This window comes from Eupeodes corollae, chromosome 2 (genome assembly GCF_945859685.1).
Source record: "Eupeodes corollae chromosome 2, idEupCoro1.1, whole genome shotgun sequence".
In the NCBI taxonomy this organism is placed as follows: Eukaryota; Metazoa; Arthropoda; class Insecta; order Diptera; family Syrphidae; genus Eupeodes; species Eupeodes corollae.
The window spans coordinates 73,405,897-73,421,769 of record NC_079148.1 but is presented as its reverse complement, the minus strand read 5'-3'; the positions used below and the strand labels follow the sequence as shown (position 1 = coordinate 73,421,769).

Genomic DNA, 15,873 nt, shown 5'->3' with positions numbered 1-15,873 from the left:
ATGGTTTTGCTAGTACCACTGAAAATATCGCTGCTGGAAGAGAAAGTGTTGGCGAACAGGGATTAGGACTGTCTTACGGCACATTAGGGCGTATTTTGCATTTCAATCTGTATCTTCATCCATATAAAATCCAGCTTACACAACAATTGAAGAAAGCTGACCATTCTCAACGTCGTAAATACGTCGAAAGTGTGATTGAACAACATGTTGTGGACTTTTTCTTCAGCGTCGAACCACATTTCTCACATAATTGAAGATAGAAAATTCCATCCATAAAAAGTCCATGTTTGGGACTCTCTTTGATCCGGAGGGGTGATTGGATCTTAGTTTTTCGAAAACGACGATGAATTATGGTCTTATGATAACCGATTGCTTTTTGCCTACTATTAAAGAACACGACTTGGAGAATATATGGTTTCACTAAGACAGTGCCAATTGCCACACAACTCGAACGAATATGGCTTTATTGAAAGAGAAATTTGCTGGCCACGTAACTTATCGTCGTGGTGATCTGACACTACTGGACTTATTTTGTGGGCTACGGGAAGACCGTATTTATGCAGATAAACCTTTAACTCTCAAGCATTTAAAAACCAAAATACTATAAACTCTCAACCATTCCTGTGTGCGAGTAATGTTGTCAGGGATGGAAGGGACCTACAGTTTTAAGCCGAATCCGAACGGATAATTTGAGAAACACTTTTCATGAAAAGAATTACTCGTGTAGAATTGTCAATTCCTCGCAAGAGGCAGTACCAGTGAAAACAACTTTAGATGGTATTGGCAGAGATCGAACCTAAGACCTTTGGCATGACCGTCCAAGGCACTAACAATCATGCCAAAAATTTGAAGTAGTTGTCTTTCTTCGTTCTCATAATATTTGAGTCAAAAACCTCTGCTATCAGTTTTTTTGGCGTTTTTTTAGGTTTTGGTGTTTTGTAAAAGACTTTTTCAATTGCATTTTTCAAAAAAAAATAATAATAAGCAACAATATTTAGCATGCAAAAAAAAAATCAAATGGGGTGGCGCAACAGTCCGTTGTGAACCAGGGCCTAGTGACTTACAACTCTCAACCATTCCTGTGTGCGAGTACTGTTGTCAGGAATGGAAGGGACCTACAATTTAAGGCCGAATCCGAACGGCTAGTTGAGAAAGCACTTTTTCAAGACAAGAATTACTCTTGAAGGATTTGTCAATTCCTCGCAAGAGGCAGTACCCGCGAAAATTAATTTTTTTTAAATTGAGGTGGCACAGGCAGGGATTGAACCCTAGACCCCTTGCATGATAGTCCAATGCACTAACCATCATGCCACGGGTACTACTATATTTAGCATGCAGGTGATATAATAAGTTTGACTTCAAAACAATTTTTTACAAATTTTATATAAAATAAAACTGAATTTACTTTAGAAAATTTACCAAAAAACGTCTTTTGGTTGTAAGATATTTAAGGTGACAAATATTTTCTTCCAGGTTTTTGTATTGACAACATTTAACTTAAGTTGATAGCGTTATTGGTTCATGAGATATTTTGAAAGTCTTTTATGCATCTTTCTGTGTTATTACCTGTATTTGAAAATTTAATTCAAGTCGATATTTATTCTTAACATTTCCAATGCGTTGTTAAAGCTTGTTTCTATCTATGTTCAGTAATAACATAGTTTTGACTTCTCAAATGTCAAAAGATAACAGACTCAAATATAATTATTAAAAATAAACCCTTTGATTGGAATATCCTATTAATGCAACCTTTATATAGTAACATCCATTTGAATAACTTAAACTGTTTAAATCTTTTCCATATACATTCCGGAAATATATAATCATCTAACCCATCTGAAATATTTAAGGTTATATAGTATCGTGTATAGTAATACATGTTTTATCTAATATTATATTTTTTATTTCATGAATCTTATTATGAAGTCTTTTCTCATAATGTTAATGTACACAAAACTTAAAATGCTAAAAAAATATTCGTCTTTGATTTTACCATAACCTTACATATCAATTTTCTTGTCGTTAAAATCCAGTTTACTTTGCATTGCCATTAGCCCAAAAAATAATTGGCACAGCTCCCAAGAAGTTAATCCCTCTGCCAATGATATAACTTTCAGAAATATAAAGTCTAAAGTCTCGTTTTCGAGAAATTCTCAACTATGTATTTAGTTGCTTGTAAATCTAGTGAGATGTCCTTTATTTGAGAATGCTTTTTCTGCTATTTGCATTTTAATGAAAGCATCGCATTTTTCTGTGATGATATCTTAAGTCATTAAATTGAACGTTTCTCACATCAATTACTTGCAGGTCTGAAGTAAAAAATAACCTAGTAAAAGATGAAAAAATGAAAGTGCTCGAAGCTACAGAATGCTAGTTTTAATGTGCACCAGGGCGTATAGGTAATCTCATTTGCATTCTTTAACTGATATTCATCTGATATGTAAACAAAAATTGACAAACAAAACCAATTAAATGTTTAAGGTCATATTTAAAATATATCGTATTAACGTTTGTATAAATTCAAATCCCCAACAAAATTAAGATTAAATAAAATTTTTGCCCTTCAACAGCCTTTAGTCTGGATACAATTGGAAATGTTAGTGGGGTACATTCATTGGTGAATTTCGACAAAAATAAGTTTTTCGACAGAGTAGAATTTGAAGAATCCACATTCAGTTGGGTCGTTGAATTAGATGGTGAGGGATTAACAATATGTGAGGTGCTGATATCAGTGGTAATGTTAAAGAAGAAATAGATAACGAAGCAGGTACATTGTTGCTAGAGTTAAAATTGGCTACTGGGCGGGATATTGCAAAGTTTTTTTTTAAATACGGAGGTTGCAACTTTCTTTGGTTTTTACGTTTGGTTAATTTTTATTGTACCCAAATAACAAATTACAATACATGATGGAGTAAATAATTCGAAATAATCAACCTCTTAGATTAGTGAAATTGAATTATTTGAAACTCTATTAAGGTTTACTAGAACAAAATGAATTGAATTTTAAAATATGACAAAATCCACATAACAAAACGGGCGTTATGTCCAATTTTATTTAACTTATTAATAAGAATTTCATGACTTCTTTTTATAAATGCCCTGATCAAATCTGTAAATTTACAATAGACTTATGAGTGCTTTTCAAATGCATCGAAGTAAAAAGTAGAGAATGGTAATAAACTCGAAAGTCTAGTTTTTTTTTACAAACCCATGTTGGTTTTAAAGTATAACAAAAGAACAATTAAAAGTTATTATGTCACAGACAAAGAAGTTAGGAAAAGCAGACAATTTTGATATAGGACAATATTTCGTATCTATTTATGGAATAGCATTAGGTAGTAGCTAATCGCTACATGAAAACTATTGCTATTGCAGGAGGCTATGAAGAAGCATCAGGTAATATAACATCACCACTTGTTAAGCCACGAAAAACATCTGGCCTTCACTAGATTTAAAGTGTTCAGATAGTAAATCTGTATTCTTCCACATGAATCTTGAGGCTTCTTCTTAAGCTCAATGGAACCAGTTTGAGTCCCTTACGAAACGTGAGAGGCTGATTATACTGATATGATTTAGATCGTTAAAGAAGAATTCTCCTAGGTAATTCTTGCGTTTTTGAGCCAGAGCAGGGCCAGTGCAGAGAAGATGAAGAACTGTTTCTTCCTCTTCCTCGTCCATTCAGCAACTGTAAAAGTCATTTGAGAATATGCCGAGTCTTGTGGCATGCTTTCCTATTAGACAGTGTCCTGTTGTGACACCTATTATCAAGCTTATATGCGATCTGCTTAGAGAGAGCAAGCACCTTGAACGTTTTAAATCCAATGTTGGGCAGATGTTTTTTGTGACTTGACACGTGGTGATGTTCCACCTGGTGCCTGCCCTCCTCACAGCGTCTTGCATAAGCAACAGTTCACACGTAGCGATTGGTATGCCAGTACTTGCCAAACGTGGTAGGATGGCTACAATGTACCGTTCCTGGCGAGTTCATCTGCCTCACAGTGAAATGGATTGTCTCTATGGCCTGGCACCCAGCAAAGTGAATATTAAACTGTTGTGCCATCGCCATTAGAGATGATTGACAGTTATGAACTGTTAAAGAGTTTGTAGAGACAGAGTCCAGAGAAAATACGGATATCAGATGTTGTGTATGGCCTTTATTTAGCTTATCCCTGTTTATACCTTTCTCTAAAGCAGTTCACCATACCAAAATTGGTCTGATTACCGATGTGTATAGCCAATGCGTGATTTTGGGTAGTAAGCCCCATTTATTACCAATAGCTTTCCTGAAAGAAAAGAGAGCTACAGTAGCTTTTTTGACTTTTTCCTGTACGTTGCGTTTCCAATTTAGTTTTTTATTTAAGACAATTGCATTCCTTTAATATAGGAAGGGGTGACAAATGGAATTTTGTATCTCCTCAAAAATAAGCCCAAAACGGTTTTGTGTGGGTTAACATCCAGTCCACACCGATCAGCCCAAGGTATTAGTCTGTCCAAGTCATTTAACGAGTTCTTTTAGTGTAATAGGGTGCTGTCCTGAAAGTGGTATAGCAACGTCGTTAACATAGGCTAAATTTGTCCTGGAGCCGTCTGTATTTTTCAAGCAGCTTGGCATAGCTTGAAAGTTGAAAGAATTTTCCGTGACCTAGAGGCTTCAGAAGTTTCTTCTTTTATGCCACAGAAGGATAGCAAAGAAGATCACTTAGAATTCCTTAGTTCCTTCTTGTAGATTCTTAGGGATTCTTTGTAAGAGTCCCAGTGAGTGGGTGGTCTTGCGGCTTTGGCCCGGTTGAAAAGTTTCCTGCAGTCTTCCCTGAGCGAGTCAAGCTCTGAAGCCCACCATTGTGGTTTCTTCTTTTCTCTTATGTGTATAAGTGGACAAGCAATTTCTAGCGATCTGTTCATAGCTGATGTAAGGTCATTGACTTTGTTGTCAAGTTCATTAGCGTTAGAGGAAGGACTAGATAGTCCAGGTTCTAGTAAACTCTGTAATGAGTTCTTGTATGAAGAACAGTCAGTTATCCGGTAGTTTCGAAAAGTTAAGGGACTCGGGTTATCATCCACATTTATATTGAACTGGATATATCTATGATCAGAAAACGAGTGTTCTTTGGATACTTTCCAGTCCAAGATCATATGATGTATAGTATCTGAGACAAGAGTTATGTCTAAGACTTCTTGTCGAGTTTTAGTTATGAAGGTTGGTTAATTTCCAACATTATTTACTAAGTGGTTAATACCAAGAATATAATCAAAAAGAGACTCACCTCTGTCGTTGATATTCGTACTACCCCATACAGTATGGTGAGCGTTAACATCGCTCCCAATAATTAGGCGGATCCTTTGCCTTTCCACTTCAGCGACGACGTTCTTCAGATTTATAAAGCCCTCGTTTAAGGCTAGAGGAGCCAAGGATTTTGAAAATTCATACTAGCCAAATTTACTTCTACTATTAACTTATCCCGAAAACTAAAGTTGGTTCATTTTAATACCACATTTAGTAGGTATTAGAAATTAATGGAGAGTACAAAAAGTTCGAATAAGTCACAAAGTCGTATTATAGTTTTTCGTTAACTTAAAATGTGTCAACAGTTTTCGAGTCAGTGCTACAATTAAAAATCGACACAAGCCTTTTATAAAATATTTTTTACTAAAAACATTTCTTTTGACTGTCTTATAGGTTAAATTATTATGAGTAGACTAATTATGTCTTGAAAAAAAAACAGGTTTTAAAGAATATCAATGTACCTGAAAAATATAACACAAAAATACTTCCAGACTACAATTCCAAGACTTTGTTCATTTTTATTTACCCTCTGGTAAATTACAACACAGCACCATTTTTAAACAATACCTAAACCACCTTTTCATATTTTAAATTTGTTATGATTACTAATTGCCTACTAAATTTAAAGTAGACTTCTTGTATGAAGACAAATTTGGCTGGCCAAAAAAGTGTCGAGCCAATGGTTTTTTTGAATTTAAATACACGTAGACAAATAAACCGAAAATTATAAAAAAAAAATCAAAGAGAAAATAGTTTTTCAATGACTGTCCTCAAGTCTTTAGAAAAAATTAAATATCTGAAATTAATAACAACTTAGGTGGGTTGGTACCTTAAGTCTTATTGCAATTATATTACTCTTTATGATGAATCTTTTGTGAGATTAGTTTATAAATTTTTGTGTTTTTTGAGTATTGCGAAAATAGTTTTCATCCTACCTACGAACTTATTCAAAATCAAAAGCAATTAGTGTTTGAAAATAATAATTGAGACCATCATCATAAGAAGATAGTTGCCTCCAGGAAGGAACAATATTAAGAGCTACAAAGAAAGATTATTAAATCATTATGCGGGAAGTCAAAGTAGACGCTCATTAAAACCCTGGCAGTGGCAGTTCCATGCTAGTGCGTTATAAGTACAACATCAAAGGACGTAACATTAAACTCAAAAAACACAATTTTACGAAACTTCTTGATTCTCTTCTGATGCCATTACTGCGAAAATAATACTTCTTTAATAATATTGCTTTCGTCGTAAAGGCAAAAGGGCAGATGTTGACAAACCCTTCATACAGATTCTTCTGAAAAGATGTACCTATATATGTAGGTAGGTGGTAGGAGACTCTATGTCCAGGTCCACGTCCACCTTTGGTTACCTGGAAAATCATTTTGTGTTCCTTTTCCTTTTGTGGCGTATAAACAACACCTTATTTTATAAAAACAAAAATAAAATAAAATTATTTTCTGTGTTGAGAGAGAGTGCTACCCTTTTATCCTATACCTACTCCACTAGCATTGATTTTAATTTGACATTCCTTTCATTTGCAGCCTTGGATGGAGCCGAGGATGTGCTATTGAAAAGAGCCAGACACGTCATTACGGAAATTAAGCGCACACAACTGGCTTGCGAGGCTATGCGGGACTGCAATTTCCAAAAGGTGAGTTGAGTATCTTTACGCTGAGGTTGATAGAGTCAGTCCTTGCATCAAATTTATATATGTACTCGTACCTAGCTGTAGCCCATAGATTGAACCTGGTAAAGTTTTGCAAGAGAATGCAAATGGAGTGTGATGATGGACTAAAGTGTCAATGGGCTTGATATTGCCTTTGCTTGCGATGATGTTGTTGAATTCGGTCCCGAGAACCGACTTCAGTTCCTGTCCCGAGTACAGTTACTTTAGACTTTTCTATATTTTTTTCCGTTCCTGGGTTTAATAAAATTCTTTTGGGTAACATTTTTGTTCTACTCTTTTCACCGTCTAATTACGCCAGGGAGATGAAGTGTGTGTGTTTTCACTCAATTCAGAGCATTATGTGTTTCCTTTTATATCAATGGAACTTCCAGCTGCTTTTAATCTTGTTATAATACTTTTGAAAACGAAAACGAGCACTGTGCGCCTTTCATTCACCTGTGACTCGATTGTATAGGTTCATACCTTCATTACAAACCCCGGCACCTGGGATATGTTCTGTATGCATTTTTCTGCAGAGGTGCGATTGTGTGTTGTGGACAAATTTCAGCAGTGATTTTTTTGAGCAATTTTTGGTCTTTTGATTAAGAGTCATATAAGAAATATTTTTTTCTTTTTTCTTAAAATGAGGAAACTGATTTTTCCTTTTGATGACATATTAAATAATATAAAGTAAAAGATGGAATTAAAAATTGAATTACTGGAGAATTTAAAAACAACAGTTTTTCTCTTGGTGCTTTTAATACAAATTTATTAAACGACAACGACTCGTGTTCTCTTTGACAGAACTGCTATAGAATTTTAAATAAAAAAAAGGATGTGTTCATTTACTCAGAATTTTTGTTAATTTGTGTGAATTCTATGAGGAAAAGCCATTCTTATCACCCATGTTAAAGAAGGAACGAATATTTAATTTTGCACTAAAGTATTGCAAAGACGTACTTCTGCGGAAAACAAAATGGCTGGGTTCGAGATGAAAAGAATAAGAGGAAATCAATATTATGTTATACAAATCATTAACATTAAATTAATCAGAAAACTTTGTGAATTTGAACGTTTCGGAAGTTTTTGCGAAATTGCAAGTTCCTTGAATACACTTTATCTTCATTTTATTTTAATTTGAAAGTATGTACGTGCATTTCTGAAGAAAAATTGAGTTAAAATTTATTGTATTTATTTTTAAGAAGTTAAAATTGGTGTATCTACAAATAGAGATACTTACTTTACTTCACTTTAGTAAGCGCTAAAGAGCATTGTGCTCCTTCAGCTTACTCGATCTCTAGATTGCTGGTCTTCAGTTTCGAATACCAAGTTGACGCGCGTCGGCCTCAACTTAATCACTCCACCGGAGATGAGGCCTGCCTCTGCTTCTTGTTCACTGAGGTTGGGCGTTGAATACCTTACGGGCTGGAGCTTCGATGTTCATTCGCTCGACATGTCTCATCTTAACCGTTGAACACTTAGTTTGTTGACCAGTGGCAAATCACTGTACACTACAGCTCGTATAACTCATTATTATATCTTCTCCGTTCAGACGTAACTTTGCCTGTCGACACAAACTGGACCTTAGATCGTCGGCAGAACCTTCCATCGAATTAACAGCAGTGCCCAGATAAACAAATTCGTTTACCACCTCGAAGTTATACTTATCAATTGTCACGTTTTGACCAAGTCTACAATGCGAATGGACTCTATTTGACGACAGTAAATACTTCGTTTGTCCTCGTTAATGTCAATACCCATTTTCTTCGCCTCAGACTCGATATAAGAGAAGGCACCCGTAACTGCTCGTTTGGTTATTCCCATAATGTCGATATCATTTGCATATCCAAGATATTGCGTGGATTTTTGAAAGATGGTTCCACTTGTATTGGCGTTGGAGTTGCGCACCACTCTTTTAAGAACAATATTGAAGACGCTACATGACAGAGCGCATCGCCTTGTCGAAGTCCTCTGGTGGTTTCGAAGGTTTGGGTTGAGTCTCTTCCAAAATTGACTCAGCAACGAGCATTTTCCAACGTCATTCTGATAAGTCGTATCAGTTTTATAGGGATACTAAAACTCAAGATGGCACGGTATAGTTCGTTTCCGTCTACACTGTCATAAGCTGCTTTGCAATCTATGAAAAGATTGTGTATTTCGATGTTATGTTCTTGAGTCTTCTCTAGGATTTGGCGTAGAGTGAAAATTTGGTCGATGGAAGATTTTCCAAGCCTGAAGCCACGCAGTCTTTCGACGTTGAATCTTCTCTTTGTGGTTGTTGTTCGCCTAAGAGCTTTTATGGATATTCGTACGCGCTGTTTAGCACCAACTAGGTAGTGGTCAGAATCTATGTTGGCTGATCTGTACGTACGAACGCCGAACGATTTGGTTGCATGTTCGATCATCGGTGGACCGCCAAATACCTTTGCGGATATCTGGGTGTGGGAATGAATAGATAATCAACACCATGTTTTTCTCGACTAGGAAGTCGATAAGCCTTTGTCCGTTTCCAGATGTGATGTTGTGCAGGCTATGTCTTCCAATTGACCTTCCAAATATGACTTTTTTTTACCAATTTTGGCGTAAAATTCTCCCAGGGATATTTTAACTTCGTTTTTGGGACATTGGTCATGTTACTTTGCTTTGCGTGGCCGTTGTCTTTTTTTCGTTTTTGGTATGAATGGTCAATAAAAATCGTTACATACACGCAAATCGGGTTTTTCAATAAGAGCGCTACAAAAGTTTTTTTTTAATAAAACATAAACAGAAATATTTAATTCTGTGAAAGTACGTCCGATGCCACCACTTACGGACTTGCAGAATTCCAGACGCTGAACTCAATAATTTCACGTTTGATATACGTACGAAGGCATACAGGAAATAGTCTAAGTTCAAATCGCACGACCAAGGCGGCCAAGCGACTGGACCGTTTCGTGAGATAACACGTTCTGCAGACTTGGTTTCAAATAAATTGATTGTCATATTCGCTGAGTGGCTTGTAGCACCAAGCCGTCCTGTTGGGGCTAAAAATATTCGGTTACCGTTGAACAGTAGCAATCTCATAGGAACGTGACAGCCTATAGATCATCACGGAAAGAGTACGGCCAATATCACCGCCGGCCCATAAACCACATCAAATCGTATTTTTTCGGGATACAATGATTACTCATGGAGTACGTTTGGATTGATGCTTGATTAAAACCGCATATTTTGTGTATTGACGAAGCCATTCAGCAGAAATGAGCCTCATCGCTGAAGATGATTTTGTGATGATAATCCGAAACATTTTCAAATTGTCAAGCGGCTTCAGTTCTGTAGTCATTTTAATCTTATAGGATGTACGCCAAGATCTTTTTGCAAAATTTGCCACAACGACGTCACAGAGAGACACATGTGGGCTTTCGACACTACGGGCACTTCTATGTCTCACTGGCATATGAAAATTTTGTACTGTGGATTAAAATTTGTCTACTAGACGTTCAATTGTTGATCTACTAGGACGATTATGATGACTATAAATTGGACCTAGCGCTCTGACCGTTGAGGCCACTGACTCCGAATTTCATTAGTAAATTTTAATAATTTCGACCCGTTTTTAGCTCGTATATCTTTCCATTATGAAATGGCAAACCTTTCTGCAGAGAAATGTCAAAAGGGCGTCCCAGTTGAAAACCCTGCATAATGTTAAATTTGTCACGTTAGAATAGAAAATCTATTTTTTCTGGTCTTTTTAACGTTTACTCATCAATTTAATTATGTTATGAAGAAGCTAACAAAATAATTGGTTTCGTCAAAAGATTTTCCCGATTTTTTTTTATAGTAAGCGCTCACTCAAAGGGATATACTACCCTTATTATGTAGACACAGTGTGAGCATTAGGAAAGGGAGAGAAGAGTTGAAAGGAGATGTCGGTGGTTTTGAATTCCTGAATATTGCAATAGCTGGGAAATATAGAGTGTAGCAAGGCATTCCACATTCGCATGGTACGGCTAAAGAACGAATCTCTGTACTTGACAGTACGACCGAAGTTGGGCTCGAGGGTATATTGATGAGCATTCCTAGAAGTGCGAGTATTGCGGTTGAACTGTTTAAGGGTAGGAATGCAGCTGGCAAGAGCATAAACCATTAAAATAACGGTAAAAGAGGGTTAGACAAGAAACATTTCGACGCTGTTCAAGTGACGTAAATGATCCTATGAAGGTATTATCACCAATCAATCTAAATGATCTACGTTCAATACTATCCAAGAGGCTTAAGTAAGTTGCAGGATATGGAAGTTATACTCAAGCTTTGGACGTATATAAGTTTTGTAAATAACAGCCAGATCAGAGGGGGAGAAACACTTCTTGCATCGCCTTAGAAAACCCAAACATCTTGCGGCATTTTTGGCGACAAAGAGTATGTAATCGTTCCACAAAAGGTGGTTGGTGATACACATACCGAGAATATCGAGATGTTCAGTTTCCTCGATGCAAGTGCCATTTACGGATAATGGCAAGGGGGGTATATTTCGCTTTAACGATACAAGACAGCATTGCGTTTTCAAAGCATTCAATTCCACGCGGTTTCTTATTCCCCATTGTACAATGCTGTTTAGGTCGGAATTTAATAAGCTTATCATATTTTTTGTTGCAGTTCCACGTCCGAAGAAGAGGGGTGTGAATCTGAAAACGAATATGAAAAGCTAAGAGTACTATCATCAGCGATATAATGTAATGGATTAGATGTTGCAGACAAGAGATCATTAATAAAAATGAGAAAGAGTGTTGGAGATAGAACAGAGCCCTGGGGCACACCAGCATTTATTTTATGGTTTTCAGACTTGAAACCATCCAATACCACTTGTATTGAACGATTCGAAATGTAATTTCGTGATCGATATGTTATTAAAATTCGGTAAAATTCTTTCGTCAGGCCAATTCTTGAATTAGCTTCCGTTATACTGGCGCCACCCTAATCCGTTCGTATTGATATAATGGAAGGTATTCGATGTACATTTTTAAGATTTTTTCCTAGTTTTTTCTCCTGGCCTGATAGACTTTTACTACCTCCATACACTTAAAGATAGATACATATTTTTATTCAATAATTTTAAGGTTTTTGTTACATACATTTTTTGGTTCAGGGAATAAATAATAAGGCATGACAAAAATGTCGTTTGCCCGAGTGCCAATGTTATCTAATTTTATATTCAATTTAAAATAAATTTAAAATCATAAAAATTGGCTTGTAGCAAAATTTACTTTTAATTCAAACAAACAATAAAAAGGAGAGAGTTGTGACAAAATTACTTTAATTATTTCTACTGGAAAATGAAAATTCCTTACTTTAAATTTATTTGCAAAAACCAAAGAAAACATGACTTTTAGTAGACACAAAAATACAAAAAAGGGTAGTTTAAAAATGTTCATGTTTGATTCTTCTTCTACAAATCAAAGCATCGGTGGTATATTTTTGGATCAGCAACCAATCTTCTCTATTTAGGTAACTTACTATTTCATTGACGCTTAGATAGCTTTTTCGAAATAAGAGTCTCCTTTAATATTGGACATACACCGATGAAGTGGATAGTGTTTTCGTTCACTCCAATACTGCATAAGGAGCAAATAATAACCGAATCGTTTCTGTGTGGCATACAATTTAGGTAAAAAAGTTCACCTCTTACGTTAAAAATAGTTTTTCTTGAAAAATCGAGCCTTAAGTAATTTTGTTCATTTAGATTATAGTTAAGTTTCGAATAAATGTCCCTTTCCGAAAATGTTCTCGCCTTATCTATGAATGTGTTCTTTTCATTTGTATCAATCGATTGGATAACCTCGTACAGTGTTTTTTTCATCTGGAGACCAGTACAACCATTCAGTTCTAGAATATTACCACAATTAACAGCAAGATCAATCCAATTACTGTAGAATTGAGTTTTTCGACGCATGACACTTCTCAACATAATGTTTGGCAATCGGTTTCGGTCCATATTAATCATACCATACACTTAAGGGCTTCCCTTGATAAATTTCACATCTCTTTCTAGTCACAGAGAGTATTTGACAGTTCTGCTTTAGCTGGTGTATTGAATTCTTTTTCGATTGAATTTCAATCTGAGTCAGGTTAGCTTAAGACAATACTTACCCCTTGGAATTATATTGTAGCGCATCAATAAATGTACAAAATTCTTTATAATCACCGACCAATGAAACTCTCAAAAATTTAAAAATTGCAAACTTAAACATTTATTTTTTTTCTAAGTTGTTTAAATTACATTATTTTTAAGTTAAGATTAAAGTAAATATTGAAAACTGAACGTTAGCAATTAACGTATTTAATAAATATATAAAGTACACACTTTTAAATACTGTGAACCGGAATGGAATGTTTGAATGTAAAGCTGATAATCTCTTGGGAATTATTTCATTATACCATTTTAAAAAATTCGTATATACGATGACCTAGGACATTCCAATTCCTAAATTACAAAAAAACTTTAAATCGAAAAAAAAAGATTTAACGACATGTCGAACAAAATGTAACAATTAACTTAAGGTTCTTTGTATTAAGGTCAAAAAAGACAATGTTTTTGGGAGGTACAACTTTCTAAACTTTGCCATTTGATGTCACCATACGTTAAATCAGTCTTGTCCCTTAATATTTTGATTCCTTGCATTTTGCTTATACACACATAGATAGATATGTATGTACCTTTAAGAATACACAAACATGAATGTAATTCATTTTCTTATTTATCCTCTTTCTCAGATGGGTAAACTAATGACTCAGTCTCATGTGTCACTACGTGACGACTTTGAAGTGTCGTGCAAAGAACTTGATGTCCTTGTGGATTCAGCCATTAATTGTGTCGGCGTTCTGGGATCACGTATGACTGGTGGTGGATTTGGTGGCTGTACAGTGACACTAGTTGGTCAAAGTTCAGTTCAGAATGTGATCGCAAGGATGCGAGAAAATTTCAACGAAAAATTCAATAATGCCGGACAGAATCTGGAATTTTACATCTGTACTCCCAGCGATGGAACTAGGAGAATTTAATTTTGAATTGAATCCATGAAGTGCGCACCAACAACCCCTAGCACCAACAACCCCTAGCCCCAACAACCCCAACAGCATCACCATCGGCATCAACATCGCATCACATTGCCAACAGCATCGCATCGTTCATCGTACTCTCTGTATATGTGGATTGGACTTTTCTGCAGCAGGGATTGTGATACAAAACTTTCCTCACCATATCGACGCCGACGAGGACCAACGACGACGTGATGAAGGGATAATTTATTTTGAAAAGTCCATGACTCTAGTGTTGTGGTTTTTGTTTTTTGATTTTTTGTTTTGTGTTGTTGATATGATTGTCGAATTGTGTTTAATATGAAATGCGAACTTTTATTTTTCGTAAGTGTACACCAACGTTTTCTATTCTGATTCTATTTGTTTCTATAAATCAATAAATAACTTTATAATATCAGGTATCTTTGTTATTTTGAATTAAGTTTACAAAAACTTTGTACAGCTTTTATAGTAAAACACAGATTTTCATTCAACTGGCAATGATCTTTGTATCATGAAATAATAGAACTAATTGATTTTCTCCAATGCCATACTTTTATTATACTTTTATTAATTTCAGCTAAAATGTACATATGTATGTAAAAACGAAATAAATACAAATAAGGTTATGAACGGAAAGACTTTTAGGATTTAAGGAAATGTCCTTGGAAAATCTAGATTATACGGATGTGATTAAACACGATCTTTAATGTGGTATGCATTCAATATTTCAATCTAAAATTTATCCTAGTTTGTGTAAAACTTCAATTCCTTCTTTTCCGGGTGCATTTAAGATTAATTTAACTAAAATTATTCAGTAGAAGTACTTTTCTTTTAAATTTTGAAACAAGCAACTCTCAAATTATTAACTTCCCATAGGAAGTTATTGTAATCTGTACGAATTGTTGGGTTAAAATTTTCTCGACGTTTCAAGGTTTCTTAATTTTAAGTCAGACAGTTGTCTGTTTACGCGTGTGTATGTATGGTCGGGATAACATTTTTCGATATTGACTGCAAATACATTTTGATTTACAGATAAAAGCACAAAAAAATACATAAAGGACTTCAAATAAAAATAAGTAGGTGTTTTTTCTTACTATACCAAGAAAGAGGACGGTATCCACCACAAATATTAAAATGTTATTTTTATAAAAAAAAAATCCATTTTATTATTGATAGAAATTATTGAAAGTATTTATAGATATGCTCTACAAAGCTGTTTTATGTGAAGATGTATTCTAAGAGTTAAAGCAATATTTGTTTAGTATTAAAACACTGTATTTAAATTTTCCAAAACATTATGTGGTGAAATTTATAGCAGCTTGAACAATTCTGAGATACCTTCATCTCTGTTCATAGATATAACTAAGGCTTTTCATACGGTGGATCTTGTTTTGTTACTTGATAAATTGTATAGAGCCGGGTTTAGAGGTACCATGTATGATTGGTTAGAATCGTATTTAATGAATAGAAAACATAGGGTAAAAATTCGGAATATTCTTAGCTCAGAGAAGTTTATTAATATGGGTGTTCCTCAAGGATCTGTCCTGGGCATTATCCTTTTTTTAATCTTTGTGAATTCGCTTTTTGTTCAACCTTTTAAAGGCAGTATCACAGCTTTTGCTGATGATACTGCTTTGTCATATTCTCCAAAAAATTATTTTCAATTATTTATTGATGTAAATTTTGACCTCGAGATTCTGCGTAAATGGTTTTATATTCATCGACTTATTATATGTGACAAAACAAAATTTATGATTTTTAACATAAGGGGTAATATTTGTGAAGATATTTCAATAAGTTATAATTCATCTTTCTGTCTTCGATATCGGCTAAATAATGATTGCCTGCATGATTCCACTACTTC

At 35.0% G+C, this 15,873-nt stretch overlaps 1 protein-coding gene across 1 annotated transcript in view; it reads left to right on the top strand.

Annotated features, from left to right (window-relative positions):
* LOC129947557 (galactokinase-like) overlaps positions 1–14,428 on the top strand; it is a 79,469-nt gene extending 65,041 nt beyond the window's left edge. Inside the window, exons 7-8 of the mRNA XM_056058159.1 lie at positions 6,829–6,938; positions 13,704–14,428. Of these exons, the coding sequence (XP_055914134.1) occupies positions 6,829–6,938; positions 13,704–13,991 (398 nt within the window). The 3' untranslated portion in view covers positions 13,992–14,428. The remainder of the gene's footprint in view (positions 1–6,828; positions 6,939–13,703) is intronic.
* Positions 14,429–15,873: the final 1,445 nt, after the last annotated feature.